The sequence below is a fragment of the Mus caroli genome, unplaced genomic scaffold (assembly GCF_978045245.1).
Source record: "Mus caroli unplaced genomic scaffold, Mus_caroli_1 scaffold_8, whole genome shotgun sequence".
Taxonomy (NCBI): Eukaryota; Metazoa; Chordata; class Mammalia; order Rodentia; family Muridae; genus Mus; species Mus caroli.
The window spans coordinates 1,187,017-1,206,514 of NW_028227263.1; the positions used below are offsets into that span (position 1 = coordinate 1,187,017).

At 50.6% G+C, this 19,498-nt stretch overlaps 1 protein-coding gene across 6 annotated transcripts in view; it reads right to left on the reverse strand.

Moving 5' to 3' along the window:
- The window catches only part of Shank2 (SH3 and multiple ankyrin repeat domains 2), a 453,640-nt gene that overhangs the window by 245,563 nt on the left and 188,579 nt on the right, over window positions 1–19,498 (reverse strand). For 2 of the 6 annotated variants that reach the window (XM_085841130.1, XM_085841129.1), the window contains exon 1: window positions 424–911. The exons of 3 other annotated variants lie outside the window; for them this stretch is intronic. In XM_085841130.1, coding sequence (XP_085697256.1) covers window positions 424–460 — 37 coding nt within the window. In that variant the 5' untranslated portion in view covers window positions 461–911. Of the gene's footprint in view, window positions 1–423; window positions 913–19,498 lie in introns of those variants that run through there. One more of the 6 variants, XM_029479124.2, reaches the window with a different exon arrangement.

Below are 19,498 nucleotides of genomic sequence, written 5' to 3' on the forward strand. Positions count from 1 at the left end.
CTGGCAAGTGGCACTAGAAGAGGATGCCTTGGGTGCATCCAGCCATGTGCCCTGACCCTCCTTAGCAGGTGCTCACAGCCTCCAGGTGACTGGAAGACGGAAAACCAAAACTTCTTTTATTTTCCCCAAGACCTAGTTTCCCAATGTGTCCCTTGGCATAAGCTTTCTGGATGAGATGTTCTGGAATGCAGTTCTGCCAGAGGCTGGTAGCTCAGGAACACACTAAAATACAAAGGCACCTTCATCTGTGTTAATCTTCCAGACCTGACTAGAGCCAAACCATACCACAAAGCTGGGGCAATTATTCCTTGAGCGATGAACCGCAACCAGCAATTTGAGGAGGCACCCGAGTCCCCTCTCCCCCGAGGAGCAGCCCACGGCTGCTCACCAGGCACCCCACGCTTCCTACAGCTTTCTCCTTACCTTCCTTCTTGGTGAAGGCATTTAACAAAGACTTCATTTTCCCTGTGACTTTGGCAGCGGTCCGCTCATTATATAACCCTCTCGGCGGGCAGGAAGGCTAGGCGCGCAGCCCGGCCCCTCGGAGCTGGCGCGGCTGGGACCCGGCGAGCAGTGGCGGGCGTCTGGGCGCTCTGCAGCCCCGAGCATCGCTGGGCATGCCAGACCCAGCGTGCTGGTGACAAAGCCCACCCCATATTCTGTCTGTCAGCTGGGAAGCAACTGTGCGCAGACTGAGGCTGCTCTCAGAACCGGCTACCTCTGGCGGTGATCCTCATGTGAGCAGTGCCACGCTGCCGAGAGAGCAAGCAGGGCATCGGGGAGGCAGCACCACGCAGGGTTAACATGGAGCAGGCGATTGCGCGCGAGCTGGCGGCCAGGAGACACCGGGAGGCATTTGTGAGCCGGAGCCCCAGTTATCCAAGGAAACCCGGCTGCTGCTGGGCGCTCCGTGCGCCTGTGGCTAAATATAAAGTACTGTGCTTTTTCTATTTTTTTTTTTTTTTACATTTTTTTTTTTAAGAAGAAGCCAAGTCTATTTGTCAGCTAGCAGATGTGGTAAAAAAGTCAAGGGAGAAATATCCACGCTTCAGACAAGTCACCAGAAGATCCCTGACACCCCGGTAGGCGTGCCAGGATTCAGGAATTCTGACAGTGACCTATTTCCCTTTGGAAGCATCAGACACAAGTGGCATCACTTCTCTGGCCCTCCCCATCTTGATAATGACCCTGGGAAAGCAGGACTCCGCCCCCTGCCACTTACATTCGCTTTGTGTAAGGAATGGGAAATAATAACTGGCAAAGTAGTCGGAAGTAAAGCACCCCAATACAGGGCAGTCGGCAAAAACGGGCCCTTCAGAGCTCTTTCCCCACGTGTCTCTGGCATTCACACCCCCAACAGAAGTCAAGCAAGGGAAGCTCTCTCCAAACATCACCTTGAGAAAAGTTCTGTCTGTATAGCAAACGAAGAGAGTGCAGAGTGTGGGTGGGGGTGCTCACTGCTGCACCCTGCAGTGGTGGTGGTGGGGGGGGCATACAGTGAATGATTCCCACACCAGGGTGAAGGTGCTATCAAAGGAGGAGGGAGTGCAAGGGTCAGGCTCGCACTGGGCATCTACCACTGGGGCAGCAATTAAGAGTGCGCTTTGCTTCTGTGGTTGCCAAGAGAACAGCTTCCCAAACCCGGGGAAGGGGCGGGGGAGGGGGAGAAAAGGAAAAGGAAGAGACAGGAAAAAGCAACTGGAACTCTGAATTCAACCCCATATGGTCGACACAGTTTATGTCAACAAAAATGGCGGTGTAAGGAAGAGGAGGCTGGCGTGCCTGAGCAGTGGCACCTTCCTTCCTCAGCACACTTGGGATCCCAGGCACGCTCGGAATGGTCGCTGCTGTGCCAGGCGTTGTCTGGGAAGGAAAAGGCTGTGCCTGAATCACTATGTGTGTCTGTGTGTGAGCTTCGTGTCGGCTGAGCATTTAAACATCATCTCCATTGGGCCCACACGGTGCGTCAGCAATGTCAAAACCGCCCGTGTGACATCCTCCCCTGTAGTATCACAGCCGGTGGCATCAAAACGGCTGGCTTAGAGACGGAGCGGCTGTCTAACGCTCGCTGCTGCACCATGCATGTGGCCTCTGTGGTCCTTTGGACATTCTAGGCAAGGTTGAGCACCTTCTGGGAGACTCTTTGCCTGTGACATCACCCACAAGCATCCATCTTCCAGGGATGAACTAGAGATACCTTTCCTGGGTAGGCGTCAACACGGAGGTTTCTAGATCATCATGAAGCACTTGGCTGGAGGCCAATATTGGGATGGTGTCACCAGTGTCCACAGGAAGCCCCACTCCAGAGGCCAGGGACCCCCCCAGTCAGACCCACAACCACATGGGCTCGGGGGACTTGCCAGAGTTCTGGGGACTCTCTGAGACACCAGTGCTGCTCAGTGCTTGCTCCATCTGTCGGGGATCAATATCTTCCAGAAAGCACAAAGCTGCACCCAAGCCTAGTTTCCCTGCCACCCACTGCTTTGGCATCTCCTTGGCCACTGTGTGGTGCAGAGAATGTATGCCCACAACTGGGTGGTAAAGCTAGAAGCTAGGCTTTGTGCCACAGTCACCCTTCCCACCAGAAGATCCTACATCTGACATTGACCTTTGGTGGAGGTTGTGGGAGGAGGCCTCTTCCCAGGAGGGCAGTGTGACACCCCACACCTTTTCTAAATGAAGGAGATGATAGAACCTTCTTTTCCACACTGGGTCTCTGACCTAAGATATGTCAAAAGAGTGAGGATCAAGTAGGTCCCTGTCCCATCTTCCCTAGAGCAGAAACCCAAACTCCCAAACTCCAGCAAGGCAGTGGTGTCACACGTTCCAGATACAAAGCCCCCAGCTGCCACCATCACCAGCCGTATATTAGGTAGCTGCTCCTTTGGATGCATTTGCTCACAAGTAGAAATTGCTGTGGAAGTGTGCAGAGCCCTGAGCTCTCCAATGAGAAGAGCTGAGAATATCCCCAAGCAGAATCGTGTCTCTACCCAGTTCGCATAGTGCCAACTAGACCCAACCCCAAATCCAATGTCCTATCAGGCCTTGGAGAGTGAGCTGTGCTGGCTGGGTGGGGTGGGGTGGGAGAGCAACAGGTATGGGGCACAGGTGGCATGTCTAGGTAGGAGAAACCAGCCAGGCTATAGATACAAGATGATGTGACAAAGGACCCCACAGTATAATCCCATACCTGAGGACACTCTCTTCAGACACCATTAGTTTTGTTTTTTTTAAAAACATGTGTACAATGTATTTTGATCATATTCATCCCAGTGGCCTCTCCACCTCCTCTTAGGTGCATCCAAGTTCAGGTCCTGCTTTCTCTTGCTAAAGCTCACTGAGTCCAGTCAGTGTTGCCTGTGTGTGCAGGGGTATGGAGCCATCCACTGGAACATGGGCTAGTTACCAGTGGCTGCTCCCTCCTCCAGCAGTCAGTCACTGACAATAGACCTTCAGCTGGGAGGTGGTGCTCATGAGCTCCTTGCCATCCTTACTGGGATTCTGGTTGGCTTGGCCTTGTAGAGGAGGTCTTATACAAGGCAACCACAGTGCTGTGAGTTCATGGGAACAACGGCCATGTCATGTCCCCAAGATGGCATTTCACAAGGTTCCACATATCCTCCAGCTTCGCATTCTTTCCTCTCTTCCTTCTGTGCTGTTCCCTGAGCCTTGGTGGTCAGGGAGTGCAGAGGGGTTATTACAGAGGTCCCACGCAGGGCTGGATTGCTACAGAGGTCCAACACAGGGTTGGATTGTTCATTACAGTCTCTTAATTCTCAGAACTGACCAGTTATGAGTTTGCCTTTGCCACTGTTCACTGCTAAATGAAGCTTCTTTGACAAGGCTGAGAGCAGCTCAGCTTAGAGCTGGGGTGACCCTGTGGAGTGGCTGTGGCAAGCAGGACTGTGGGCAGGTGGGCTAGAGACTGTGTGAGCATCTATTGTGATCTGGGCAGTCAGAATGCTGTATAGTTGGCCTGGGATAGGCTCTGCTATGGAGAGGTGGAGGTGCCTTATGCTATACCCTGAGCATTCCTGCTGGGGGAATGGGCTGCTTCTGATATATCCCCGCAAACATGCTGTCCTTGAACACTCCCAGCAACAAAGGGGTCTCTACCTGCAAGCAGTGATTCTTGTTGTCAAGGACAGGTCATGGCACCCTACCCCAAGGAGATCTTAGCGCTGTACCCTACCCCACACCAATGACTCTCTCCTCCTGGCTTCAGAAAACAAACACATGGGGTGTTTATTTTATCTCTCATCTTACAATGTTACATGCAGCATTCATGGCTGGCAGAACATCAGTTGTGTGTGAACAACGGTCCCATGCAAGAAGCTGAGGTTTGGCTTACACTGCTGTGGTTCTATGCTCACAGGTCTGTCAACAGACAGTGAGCCTGACTTCTCCTCACCTAGCACAGAACTGTCTATGTCATCCCCTGAGGTCTTCCACCCAGTGACCGTGGGGACCCAGGTCCCTACTACCAACTCAGACTTCTCTGGATGGTGTTGACTGAGGCTGGCAGCAAACCCGCAGATCCCTGGGAAATACTGGTAGCATCTCTAAGGACACCAGAAACTATAGAGCAGGGATTAAAAATTAAAATTAAGGAAGAGATAAAATCCAAAAGCTGTTTCTCTTCAAGACTGCTAGAGATCCTTTATTCACAGTGCTTTCTCATGAGAGGGTTTGAGACTTCTGGAATGTTCTGGGAGCAACTCCATCCTGGGTTCCCTGAGAGTACCCACAGAACTCTCTAGAGATTTGCAGAGGTTGTATAAGGTACTTGGGTCCTGGAGGTGCTGGGGTGCCCTGCCGCGACATTATGGGTGTGAAGCTGCCATGGTCCAAAAGCCAACATCACCAACTTCCTCATTTCTTTTTTCTCTTTTGCTTTTAGAGAGAGGGTCTCACTATGAAGCTAAGCCTGGCCTGGAACGTGCCATTCTCCTGCCTCAGCCTCCTGGGTGCTCACTCCCATATCCATAAGCTTTCCCCCCACCAATCTGATTTCATTCTGGATGACAGGCCATGGGCAGTATATGATGTACAGATGGCAAAGAGCTCGAGTCTAGACACGTAACCATGAGCCCCCAGCACTGCAGGGAGGTGAACTCCATCAGCATCTGGGACCACTCAATGTCCATTCATGCTTGGAAAAAAATCAGATCATGCTCCCGGGATCAGACCCCTGAAATGAGCCCCACACCACCATTTTCTCTCCACTCCACAACCAGCATGACCAACAGCCTGTGTCCCTACACCCACCCTGGCCGTGGGACTTCCTCTCAGAGCTCACTAAGCCCTTCATTTCCATGTCTTTTGACAGCTGCCTGACAACAGGCTGAAAATAATTTTACTTCTTGTACAAAAAAAGGCTCTCTGTGCATCAGAACATTTTGAGGCTCTCAAGTCCTGGCAGGGAGGACATGGCAGGTGCTCCCAGCACGTGGTGAGACTCGGAAGTGCTTACTGCTGATGACAAGCGTGTCTCCCCTTGCTGTGGTTTCAGTGTTGGAGGGTGTGTGTGCAGGAGCTGGATAGTGTGGGCTAAGGCACTGTCCTCTGTAGCCATGGGCTATCTGCTCGGGCAGTCCCTTTTCCTTCAGTTTCCCCCACCAGCAGAAGTGGGGTGCCTGGCAATTCCCAGTACTGGCTGTGGGGTTACCTGAGTTCATGTGTTCAGGGTATAACAAAGTGTTCCCCCACACAGCACTCTGGAGAAGAACTACCCAGTGGGGAATGAGGCTCTGTGACTCTAGAAAAGCTACCCCTTCTCTGTGTACTTCTGTTTCTGTAGAAAAGGATGTCCCTGGAGCTGCCTCATGAGAGGTGGCAAGAGTTCAAGTGTTTCTATTTGCAACAGTACTGTCAGCACTGGCTGAGTAATACGAGCCATTAGAACATGTGTGATGGAATCCAGGGACACCGCTCAGTTCACACAGTGTTTGCTTAGCATGCACAAAGCCCCTAGGTTCAATCCCCAGCACGGCATAAGCCAGGCATACGTGTTGTAATTTACACCTGCAATCCCACCCAGCACTCAGGAGATGAAAGCAGGTAGATCATGATTTTAAGATCCTCAACTACACAGCAAGTTTGAGGCCAGACTGGGCCACAGAACACCTTGCTTCACAACTACAGCAAGAAGATCCCAACCACACCAAACTACAAGTCATCAGGTGGAAAGGTGGTGGACAATCCCCTCCCCTACATAGACTCTCCCTAGCATGTCTAGATGCCTCTGTCATCTTTCAGGGTGTTACCTCCTCTAAGACACCTCCCTGGCTGACCTTGTCATTGGAGACACTGTTCGTCAAGATTCCTAGTGCAGCAGACAGTCCTTTGGGCTTTTCTTGGATATGCCAGTGTTTCCTCTTTCCCCTGAAAACTGGGAGCTGGAAATTCCCAACATGCTGGAAACTAAATGAACGAGTAAAAGAATCCAGTCCTTTGGGTTCCAGGCGCAGCAGGCTGGTCTGTCTCCAGTCCTATTTAAGTGACATGAGGCAACAGGCAGCCCATTGTCCAGCCCCACCCCTACCCAGGGCTGTTCCACTCCTATCAAGGGCTTATAGGGGTACCACACCACACCAAGCAGTTGTCTAGGGACCTAGTAAGGCCTGTACAAGAGGGCTCTGACAGGATTGTTATTTGAACAGGAGCACCAGAACTCAGTTCCCAGAATCCTTTTGGTGTCTTCAGCATTCCCTGTAGCCTTATTTTGCTGGGTGAAAGCTAGAGCCTGTCCTTAGCTTCTAACATCGCTTGGACTCACCCATCTGATTTGCACAGTGAAGGGCATTTTGATACAAGGGAGTACCTTGTGAGGTGGCAGCAAAAAGAGAAGCAAAACTGCATATGTAAATGGCAGGTAGCAGTTTAACTAGGCACTCACCTAGGCCAGGATGGTGCTCCCTCCATCACTATACTTTTGGGAGTTCACATTAGACTCCTGCGGGAGCCTCTCCTAGAGAAGAGACCTGCCTCAGCCAGCACAAGGCTATGTTCTGAGGATTCACTGAGAATGGGTACTGAGGGCATGCATGCTAGGTATGTGCATGAAGTCACATGCTTCCCTTCAGCTGTGGCTAGATACCTCAAGGCACAAAGCCGCCACCCCCACCCCATGTGGTACCACCACAGTGGAAGAGAAGAAAATGGGAGATTCTAGAAGCAGCTAGTCCAACTTCCCAGGCTTTGTGGCATAGCACACCTTGATGCCTTGAGGCAATCCTTATTTTCCCACCTTAGCTTCCTGAGGTTCTGCTCCACTGGCCCTTATTTCAGTGGAGGAGAACAAGGTAGAGAGAGACAGGGCTGCTGAGGCAGGGGAGTACCTGAGCTGCTTTCAACACTGGCTCAGAGGCTGCTCTGTCTCCTGGTCTAACAGAGGTCCATGGGGAGCTGAGAAGAGAAAGAGAGGCTCCAGAGGTTTTCAGTGGCCCACCTGACCCTAACTCCAACAAATGTCAGAAAGGAAATGGACCAGGTGTAGGGCCCCTGGCCAGTGGTGTCCGTCTGCAGCAGGGAGGCAGAAGCAGAAGCGGGTGCAACTGGGCAGGTAGAGACAAGAGCTCTATTCCTGGAGCCCATTCCTACCAAACTCAAACCAGCAGACCTCACTCCCTTCCCTAGTAGCTTCAGATAACTGCAATTTAAATATTAGTAGGCAAAGTATCTCCATCTCACAGTAATTGGTGAATGAGTCATTACCCATATAAATAAGGCCAGATATTAAAAGGCGTCTCGGCAGTAACATGGGGTTAGCTTTGCACAAAGATGTGGGTGTCGTCTGCGTCTGCGGCGTCTGCACCATTCCAGCAGGAGCCACTGAGGGGCTCAACTTTTGGAAGTTATATGGTACCCAGGGTGAGTGGCACTGCCGAGGAGCAGGCTTCAGAACTGACCTGAGCCTGGCTGGACTGGACTGGTGCTAAGGGGCTGGGTAAGAACTGGGTAAGAGCCTCTTGCAAGTAACCTTGGATACCTGTCCAGGACCGTAGCCAATGCAGGGTCTCTGGAGGCCCGAGAGAGAGGTAAGAGAGACTGGAATATATTCTTAAGATCTTAAGTGTCAAATGCTGCCTCACCAGCCAGGCCCACCTTGCCCTGCCTGCTCAGGGCTGCCTGCTCTATACTCAGACCCTAAGGCTGTTATAACCCATGTCCTGATCCCATTCTGGCTCAAACATCACCTCTATTTCCCCTTAGACTCAGCCAGCACCCTTGTATCAGAACTGGTCTTTTCCCACATAAGCCTGTCTTTGAGCTCTGGAAACTTCTGGTGGACAGAAGGGCATGGATCAGGTTCTTGGCTTCTACCTGGACCTGAAGATCCCCTCCCCTGCCTGGCTCTTCCAAGAGAGCCCTAGAGTCCTGCCTTCCTACAGGAACCCTTCCCCCAAGATGGAAGGACGTGCGAAGGTCCCCTGTAGACTTCAGAGAGACAAAGATAGCCGTCTGCAGGGAGTAAGCCAATTACCAGCAGTGCTGATTAGCAGAGTACAGTCCTCGGCCTGGGAGCCAAGTCCATGCAGCACTCCCTCCCTCCCCAGCCTCCAGGCCTGTTGGGTCCTTCGGTCCAGCTCCTAGGAATTCATGAAATTTGAGCCTGGAGCTAGCAGATGGGCATTCTGGGTCAGTGAGTGGCCCAAAGTGGGATTCCAAGATACAGCTTCCTCATCTAAAGAGAAACAAGCCCTAGCCTGCCTCACAAGTTCCCTGAGTATCCTGAGGAAGGGCTTAAGACCCAGAGAGACTGGACTCACTCTCAGCCTCTCTGGAGATGGGGAGCATGTGCTAAGCCCCACCCCACAAAGTATGTAGCTCAGCATCTTCCTATCACAAGCATGTGGCATGGGCTGCCTGCCACCACCCTCCTTAGCTGGAAGCCTTATGAGGTAACCCAGAGACTCCAGAGACTCAGACAGCATGGCCAACATATAACAAGGCCTGCATCCTGCCTTGGCTGCATGCATGGTAGAGAGCTGATCCTCACATGGCCTGGCTGTTTCTCCATAGTGGACACACATGCCCAGCTCTCAGCTATAAAGGAGAATCAACTCCTCTCAGCCATCCTTGCTCTGGCTGGACTCTCTGGGAGCTCTAGGGAGGACCCTGCTTTTAGAGTTGCCCTGACCTACACAGCCACTGCTTCCTCCGCATAGCGCCTCACCACACCCTGGAGAATAAAGGTGGACTGCAGGAGCCAGGGCCATGCCGAGGGACCACAGTGGCTGTATGGCCACCATGACTCCATATACAGAAGCTGAGACCAGAAAGCACAACCATGGCAACCAGGCCCCCATACTGAAGGCCAGCATTCCCCAGTGTGTGTACTTGTGTTCTTGGTGCTTCATGTAATGGTATGTGTAGATAGGGATATTGGGAAAGATTAGGGCTAGGTGAGCCTGTGAAGGAAGGGACTCATGATTCATGGTCTTCTAAAACAAGACACAGGAGAGGTTCTCTCATGGGAGTAACACAGATGAGATACTCCAGAAATGGTCTTGTCCTGGCCATTCATTATTTGTCCTCATTGCATATATCAGAAACTGAAGTCGTATTATTTAAGAATCCATACTGTTTCTTCCTGAACAAAATATCTGTCTTAGTCACTACTTCACTACAGTAAGGAGCCCAGCTCCCTTCAAAGATGCCTTCAAATGTTCATCCAATAAACAAGTAAATAAAAATGAAGGTTCTCTCCCTGCTTCACCCTGGGCGTTACTTCATTATATAAGACAACTGTTTCTAGAATTCCTCACACCATGAATACTCTTCCTGCACCTTCTGGGAGGTCTGGGGCAGAAGACGGAGTCACAGTCATTCTCGTTTTGGCAAACCCACTCCCCAGCATAGCAAGAGCTTAACAATGAGTGTAGGGGCCTAACAAAAGCAATACGAGGGAGGGAAGGCCTATCTGGGCTCCCTGGGTTATGGTGCAGTCCATCATGGCGGGGAAGGCTTGGCAGCAGGAGCATGAAGCAGTCACTCACTTCCCATCCACAATCAGGAAGCAGAGAGAGATGAACGCTGGTACTCAGCTTACTTTCTCCTTTTCATTCACTTCTGGACCACAGCCACATTGAGAGTGGGTCTTCACTCCTCAGTTAAACCTCTCTGAAAAAAAAAAAAACCTTTCCAGACACATATGGGGGTGTCTCCTAGATGGTTCTATTCATGCTGATTATCAAGATTCATGCCCACATATGGCAAAATGTTCTCCTTTGTGTATCTGTTGTCTTCCAATTCAGACGCCGCACAACTGTATCTGTTATCTGATGAGTGTTGAGTTTTCTAGCAGTAAATAAAACCACTGGCAGAAGATGAACATGAAGCCAGTTACAGGGTTCTTTTAGAGGGATTGCTACTGCTTTGGTTTTAGGATGAGGTCTGACTCTAATCTCCCTTCCAGGGATCCTATAGACAGGCCAAGGTGCTTGCTAAGTTCCACCAAGGCGGGACTTATGTCTCCACTGTTGCCTCTGCAGACAGAAACTCCTGACATCTCCCCTGGACTCTCCAAGTTTAAGTTACTGTTTTCCATTGGGCCCTTCAGTTCTTCCCCTGCACATATATGGTAGCTCAGGAGCCTGTCAGGGATTTGAGGAAGATTTGGGTGAAGATTTTGTAGGTGTTACTTTTTATAAGAACTTCCCTCTCTGTTTTAGCCATCTAGACAACTCTGACCCCAATGTCTAATGGTATCTTCTAGCCAGTGATATCCCACTATCTGTGAGGGCTTTTCCTGGGGCTTCCCTTTCCTCAGGGCCCTTTCTATTTCTATGTGCTTTGGGCCACTCAGGAGTGGCTTTTATACATACTTCCTCACTGTTCCTAGTGGGACAGTTATCTGACACGAGCAACTTGGCCTCCAACCACAGATGCAGGAGGGGAAACAGCCTTCCCAGGACCTCTGCTCTTGTCATGAGTTGGGATTGTACTGCAATAAACAAATCCAACTCTTTCCTATACAAGGGCCCTGGGAGACCAGAGGTGAAGGCTAATGGAAAGAAGAGTTCGCCATTTACTATGTCTGTCAATCAAAGCCAATAAAGTAGGGCAGGGAGTATAGCTCAGCTGGTAAAGTGCTTGCCTAGCATGCACAAAGCCCTGGGTTCCATGCCCAGTACAGTATAAACCAGGTGTAGTGGCATGTGCCTGTAATCTCAGCACTTGGGAGATAGAAGCAGGAAGATCACGAGTTCGAGGTCATAACCGGCTATACAGAGAGTTTGAGGCTAGCCTTGGATAAATGAGTCTGAGACAAAGAGATACCCAGAACATGAAATGCTCTTGAGGTTGCTGGTTCGGGAACTCAAATCAACTTTTTCTCACTGGATCCAAATGCCCAGTTTTATTTTGGGAACTAAAGAGCCGCCGTGACTGATTTAACCTTAAAGCAAATCAATTCCAGGGCTGTACTCATGGTCTGGCTACTATTAGATGCAACTGGGATCAGGAAAGCCCTGAAACCCAGAGAGAAACAGGGAATACTGGGAGGACTGATGAGCAGTGTATACAGCCAGGGACTGAAGGCAAAGAGGACACATGCCCACATGCTCATGGAAGGACCCAAACTGGGTGGTGCTGTGAGCCCTTGCCATGAACTAGGGATGGATTTTATTATTAAAATGCTGGCCTCAATTTCCCTGCCATGGTTTCCCACAATAGAGTTGGACTCACTTGTATTACCATGGTATGTTAAGCCAAGTAATGTCCCAACCATTGAGTAGAGAGACTGTTAGGTAGACTCCTTATAGTTCCCAGGCAAGTTGACAGACATTTGTGTATGCTCCTGATAGATCCACTGCTTTGTGGAAGCCCTGGCTCAAACAAGGGCTTATATTCCTTAGAAGAGTCCCAGAGATGGTCTGGAGGCTCAAGACCAAGACAGTTACTGAGGAGGTCTTGCAGGATACCTATCCAGGTTTTGTATGTCAAGGATTACCTATGTTCTTGAACCAAGTTATTTATTCCCTGTGAGTCTCTGCATCTTTATGGGTAAATGAGACTCAAGTGACATGCTCTATAAAGTCCTTCTGGCTTTAAGAAGCAGGGAGAACTGGGCACAGCAGTGGGTTTGCAGAGCTGTGTCAGGAGCTTGCTCATATTCCTTGGTGGGGGATAGGCACCCCTTCCCAACCAGCTAATAGAATCCTAAGGTTGCAGAGCAGATAACTTGAGTTTTTATAGAATCTGGCTCCTCTATTCAGCTAGGTGAAGAAGCTAAGCCATTCTTAACACCAAAGGAGACATTGCTGGGCTGGGAGGCCTAGGGGAGAGGCAGCCAGCAAGATCCAACAGTAAGGACAGGGTGTCGTCCACGTGATGCTACTGGAAGCTCTCCCTTCAGCCACAAACAGTCCTCACCAGCCCTCTAAGAAGAGTCCAGGAGGAAGGCCTGCAGCCAGACAGAAGCATCGCACAGGCAGTTGTTACAAGGAATATGGGTGCTATCCAGGGATACGCTGCAAACAGTCTAGGAGGGTGTGCCACATGGAGCATCTTCAGAGGTTGTCGTGGACTCACTGGTGCACTGCCACTGGATCTAGACCAGGTCACTTTGATGGGATCTGAGTGAGACGACCCTAGCATGAACCTACTCACTTGCACAGGGGTAGGATGAGGTGGGGAGAGTATCTTGGTATGGAAAGTAACAGAGATGGAGGCTGCACTCATCTTGTCTCCCTCTGACAAGGGAGACACCTCTGATGGAGGTGTGGGTAGGCAGGAGGGACCTTTCTGTCTCCCCAGCTGCATTTTACCCTCCATTGAGGGTTTTAGAGAATGGCTGGACTAACATGACCTCTGCCACTTCTTCTGGTAAGGTATCCATTCCATGATCCCCAGTCTGCTCCAGCAGATGTTGAACATGGAAGGCTGGATCTAACACGGTGTAGATTACCAGTCTATGCTCAGAGCAGGGTCAGAGCCTCAGGCTCTCAGGTAATAAGGCACATGGGACATTCAAGTGGTGATTCACTGTTGGGGTTGAAGGTGACATTTCATGGGGACTGGAGAGTCTCTCATAGGAAGCTGAGCGGGCTTCTGGTGGTCTAGGGTGGGTGGAGTGATATTATACACAGAATTATCAACACTTCCAAATTCTAATTTTTCGATCTGTGGCTTCTACCTTTGGAAGAAGACCCTTTCCAGGTGTGATTAGGTTAGAATAGGTCACTGGCTTGAGCCCTTGTCACATATGGTTTGGGTCCTTATTATGAAGAGGAGGTCAGGATAGGAGCCCACAGAGGACAGCTGTATTGAGGACATGGGGAGAAAACACTATGGGCAAATTGGGAGAGGCCTCAGGAGGAGCCAGTCCTGCAAGCCTGCATCTTGGACTTCTGGGATACGGAATGGTGGGCATGTGCCACTTAAGACCCAGCTAACTGCTTTTCCAACAGCCCAGGCAGAGTGAGGAGTGCACAAAGCCCTTCAGGGGGTGTGGTCCATTGCCTTTGAGGTGAAACTCTGGTCCTGGACTAAGCGCTGAAACTGGAAGTTGGACTTCCTCTTCATGAGCTATTTTGGGGTCTTCAATCTCTCTATCTTGGGTAGAGGGCCTCATCCCATTCCACCTCATCTTAAAGACATAATCCAGTGCTTCTGCACCAACAGCACAGGTACCATAGGGTACAAGTTCCCAAACCTGCACACCTCACCTGTCTGTAGCCAGCCCTCTTTCCAGCCCTCCTGTTCTGGCTGATGGGCCTCTACCGCATCGGTCCCATCCCTTTATAGTCTACTTTTACCAACACCCAAGGAGCGCTCCATTTTTCTATCTGGGTCAGCAGCACAATCCAGGAAGTGTACTCTCCCTGCTCGCTGCTACCTGATGTGGCTGGCCACACATTTGTCCCAGGAGGGTGGGGGAGGGAAATGAAGTTTCCTGCCCCTGAACCTGATCCTTCTGGTATTACCCAGGAGGTGGTTAAAATGCTGTGTGAGCTTCTACGGCTGACATGGCCCCACATGCAGCAGGGCACAACTCCAGCTTCTGCAGAGGGACAGACCTTGAAGCCTGCCTTTCCTTCCTTCACAGCTTTCGGCCCCGTGCCACAGCTCTGTGCTGTCCCGTGTGACATTATATAATGTCCCTGGAGGCTTCTCACTGTCCTTTTCAGGCCAGGTTCTTCAGAGCTGGGTGAGATGCAATTGGACTCTCTGCTTGATCAGTATAATGGCCCAGACATCTTTGTGCCTGTGGTGCTTGCTTCTTTGAGTTCTTTCTTCTCAAAGAAGGAAGCCACAGGGTAAAAGGCCTGGATGTGCTTATGGTTAGTGCAAATCGCTCTCCAGGAAGAACTAACTAGCCACTAGGAGTAAATTTTCTCTTAAAAAATAGGATATTATAGAGAGACATGTGTACCCTTCTTTTTTACCTACCAGACCAAGGAAACAGTGGACCCCAAGGCATTGGATTGCCCCAGGAGTCTCATGCTAGGGAGGGAAAGGCTTAAGTCTGGTGCCAAAGGGGAGCTTGTCCCCTAGTGAGCCCCCAGAGTTCTGAGAACTTGTCAGCGCATCTTGCAGGAGAGACTGGAGCTGAGACAGTGATGGGTCAGTGCTGAGCAGGACCACACCCTGACCAGGACACTCAGCTCTACGCTCCTCCTACCTTCTGTTAAAACCTAAATTTCACACCAGGAGCCCAAAGATAGACTTGGGAGTCACGTCACCTCTTTGTCCCTCTTCCTAATGTGGCCATATCAAATGACTCCTCTCTCTGTTTTTCACTATTAGCTGTCTCTTTAATTGGCCTACTGAGGATGAGTTACCAAGCCTGGCCTGTTCAGACCATTAGAGAGAGTCCAGGTTCTAACCCTAAGAGCTCCAGTAACGATGCCAAAGCCAGAGGTCATCCTTCCAGCAGAAGATGGACCATAACCCTCGTGATATCAGGCAAGCGTTCTTCTTCCCTGCTCCTGGATCTTCCCCAGTGGGCAGTAAGCTGCCAGCTTAGAAGGTGCTATCTGCTGGCTGGCTGTTGGCTCTGGTCCCCTAGGGTGACCTCAGAAGAACTGTGATGGGTTTTTGGTGGGTGATGTTGTCTTGGCAACCATGAACAAGACTGGAATCCAGTAAGCTCCTACCATTCATAGTCTCTTCCCTGAGGCTCAAACTAGGATGGCAGGTAGCACAGTAGGACCAATGATGTTGGGTTCCCCAAACAGAATAGGATTTATGTGCTCAGTAATAGAGAGGGGCATCACAGAATTAAGAATCACAGGCAGGCCCTTAGTGAATGAATAAACATCTCCCATAATTACAGAGCGGGGAAACAGGAGGAGCAGAACAAAGGCGGAGAGACAAGCATCCCAGCTGCTTGCTGCAGGGCTGAAAATAGATACCCACTGAAGAAGACTGGACGCCACAGGGCGGAGTTGTCGTCTGTGAGCTTCCTGCAGTCAGACAGCATCAAGAACAGAGGCCGGGAGGGCCACTGAGGAGGGGACACCTCACCTCAGAAGACACTGGGATAGTCCACACGCCCTGGAAAAGCCTGTGGCAGTGGGTGTCCTCGGGGATGCCAGATCCAGAATGACTGAGACGGAGATCAGCACTGGGGCCTTTGCCTTCTGGAGGCAGAGCAGGACAGCGAGCTAGAGTCTGCAACACAGTCTCAGGTTGACAGAGCCACCGTCCACAAAGGTGGCAAAGAAGATGGTGGGGGCTTTTAGAGAAGGTGGAAAGCAACGGCTCCATCATTCCTGGTACTCTGTGGGGAGGGGACTCTGAAACCCCAACATCTCAGGTTATTAATCTGTAGGTGAATAGTGAAAATATTGGCCACATGTTTTGGCCAACAAGGACCAGCCATTTACAAACTGCTTGTCTTGGAATCGACACATGCAACATGTCCAGTGTTGACCAGTCTAATGCCTATATCAACACGGGAGGACACAATACTGTGCCATGACTTCAGGGGGTCATGGACCTTAGCTTAGAGAGGTTAAAACAGTTTGGCTGAGACCTGAAGCTCCAGAGTCTGCTCTTGGGGACACCACAACACCATCCTTCCTACCATCTGTAAGACTGTTGGATTGAGCCCCACCCTTGGAGGGCCTTTGTTACACACTCAGAACAAGACGCTCCTAAGTACCATGGACAGCTCTGCACACATGAAACTGACCAAGAATTCGCCTCTTGCAAGGGTATCCAACCTGCTCAGCTGGGTAGACACACCTCTTCCTAGAACTTAATGGCTTTACTTGAGGCTCCCACACAAGCTCACCAGACTTGCTCTGGACCGTTTTGTGCCCTGTACCCCTCTGCTTGGCATAGGCCTATAAGGATCCTGGAGAGATAGAAGCACACAGAGCCTGTTCTTAGGGCCTCAGCCTGGTCCAAGGCCAATTGTCCCTCTAACCAATATAAGTACAGTCATGTTCACACCTTCCAGTGGACTCTGATGAAACCCTAAGGAAGGGTTCCCTGAATGTGGCCTTGCAGAGCACGGTGGTAGAAGGTTTGGCGGCAGAAGGGCCGCTGCTATGTTTTTAAGCAAGAAAAGAAATGCCAGGAAGCACAGCCGTCAATCCTCGAATCTGCTGTCAGTGTTAAAAATAGGGGGGACTGTGCCAGGCTGCCTGTGAGGAGCCCCACTCACACCAGCATTTTTAATTAATTTTAAATTGCTCTGGAAAGGGGACAGCACTGAGAACCTGCCAGAGTGTTCCCTCATGCTCAGCAGCAGCCCCTACCAGACGTCTCCTCTGTGCCCTGAAAGTCCCCAGCCCCCAGCTGCAACCTCTGATTAATTCAGCTCACAATTCCAACTCACAAGCTGCATCAATGTTGCAGTCACCGTGGACTTCAGAAGAGCACTGCCTAGGTCCTCCTGAAATCTGGCCTCCAAGAGGGGCCAGGACTCTACTAAGGCTCAGGGACTGTCCTTAGTAGAAAGACCCAGGTTGGACAGAGGTGACCCCAGGGTGGCCCAGTTTGGAGTTCTAGCCAGCTGGGTCAGGTTTAGCTGTTTTGTCATGCTAGAAGATGGGGCTGTGCAGGAAGGGTGAGTCCATGCCCGTTGCTGTGGCTAAGAGAGTTCAAAACTCACTAGTCTGCCCACAGGAGACAAGAGAAGGTTCTCTTGTGACAGCACAGTCTTGGTGACAGCAATATCCTTCCCGCTTCCTAAAAAAAGGCAGGCAGAAGCTTGGATCGTCATGTGAAATTTCTAGATTTTTAAATACTAGTAAATCATTTCCTTTTTTTCCCCCTAAAATCCAAATATGCCTTACTTATAGTTTAGGATCTGCCCACAAGCCACCAGAAATTGGAACTGGGTGTTTGAAAGTTAGGCATCTTTAGGACTTGTTTCTTTCTGATGTGCCTAGCAAGGACAAATAAGTATCCCTGTCTATCAGGGCATTCCTGTCAAGCTCAGTGTCCCCCAGGCAGCCCATAGGTGGCCTCAGTGCGGTTTTTCAAAGTTAGTTCCGTGGGACCCTGGACATCTGGAGGCATGGTGTAATTCAGGTTCCATGGGGCATACAAGGTTAAGTTTCTTATCGGGATCTTAAGTATTATCAAGCACACCATGATGCACCTAAAAGCACTGGAATAGGGTTGGGCAGAACTGACCCCTGACCTGTGTCTCTCAGAATAGCTAAGAAACTTACTAGAACCTAGAATGCCAAGAGCAAGTAGGTCTGAACCTAACTTGGAGGGCTCTGTCAGAGGTACATGCAATGCACCCCAATCATGAGTGGTTTACCAGCTTTGAATGGTAGTTGGCACAAGCTCAAACTCGGAACCAGGGCCTCAGAGTCTGGAACATGAGCTAAATGCAGGCCTTTTGTACCTGGTTAGCTATTGAGTGGCATAGGACTCTGGGAGAACAGTCTAGCAAGCCACAGCGACAGTGACTCAAGCTTCTGCCCAGCACACACACACACACACACACACACACACACACACACACACACACAGGGTTTCTAAGAGAGACTCAGTATTCCCCAGGAAAGAGTTGGTGTACTCTTGAGGACCTAGCCTGGGCCTTCGCAATGTCAGACCTGGAGCATACAGTGTGCTGCTAGGACATTAGGGCCCTGGCCGTGACCTCCTTGCCTGGACAAACACTGCATCTACCATAGAGAAGGCTATTCTACCTACAGTCTGCAGAAGCAGGCATAGCTTGTCATTTGAGCGAGGGGGTCTGAGCCCTAGCTCCATGGTACTCCCGGTGACCCAGTGATATGAGAGGACAGCCAACTGGCCAGCCACCAACAGGTGCCCCGAAGGCTCTGGCAGGCTCCATAGCTCCTCACGACTTTACCACAAGGGCTAATTAAAAGAACACACACTGCGGTATGTCCCTCCCAAACTCAATCTGGTTCCTCGTGGAAAGAACTGGCCCAGAATGGAGGGGTTTGCTTCGCTTCTATAAGCTTCCAGGTCAGAAAGGCTGGTGTTCTGAATAAGTGGCCAAGGGCCTCAGTTTCATCTAGGTCACAGAAGACATGAAAACCTTAGCTCTTCCCTTCTCCGTTCTCCTACCTCCTCCACATGGGGTCTCCTGTCGCCAGTTATATATACTTTACCCTTGACCTCTGCTTCTGCCTACATATTTACTTTAAGGTTCTCTAGCCTTAAGTTGGTGACCCTTCCGACGAGTCTTCTCCACACACTGTCCCACCTGAGTCTCTCTACAAGCTACGGTCACTTTCTCTGCTGCTAGAAAGTTTGTGTTCCCCTTCTCAAGATGTGGCAATCCAAGATTTATATACCAGGATGGTGGCAGTCACCAATAGGCTTTGAGGCAATTTTCCACCAGCCCCAGATGCTGGCCACCCCAGCCTCACAAAAACCCTGGACCACTCCTCTAGTTTTCAAGGCTTAGGAGTCCTAGCAGAAAGCTGAAACTTAGACTCACACAGGACCCAGAGTTCACCTTCCCAGGATGCAGCAGACCCCACGAGGGTGTCCCTGGTGTGTTGCAACAGTGTCAACAGATTCCCTCCATCTATATCTGCTCCTCCTCCATGGCAGAGGTTCATCTTGTCCCTTTACCTGTTGCCAATATGCAGACCAGGATGGGAGCAAACCTGGTACTCATCTGTACCAGAGGCTGCAAACCCAAGGTAGGAAAAGGGACAGCTTAGCAGGCTGGCAGACAAGCTTATGATCAACACAGAGGCCTCAGGGATTGGAAAGACCTTAGGAATCATGTCCCCAACATGTTGAATGTCAATAAAACTCAAGTCTGGCTGGAAAGGAAGTAAGCTTCCTCAGGGGTGAGTAAATGGAGCTCAGGCCCTTGTGAGCCTCTGGCAGATTCTAGGGAGGGCTGTGTGTGAACAATTACACCCAAAGTCCTTTTGGCTCCCAGCCTGGCAGTGGGCAGTGGATGTAGATAAAGGGCAGTTTCTGAAGGCAGGGAGGCTTCCTCAAGTGGTGAGGTGTCTAGGATCTGACAAGATCACCTCCCAAAAGACTTAAAATAGTAAAGAGAAGGAAAGGATGACTGGATACATGGATCAGA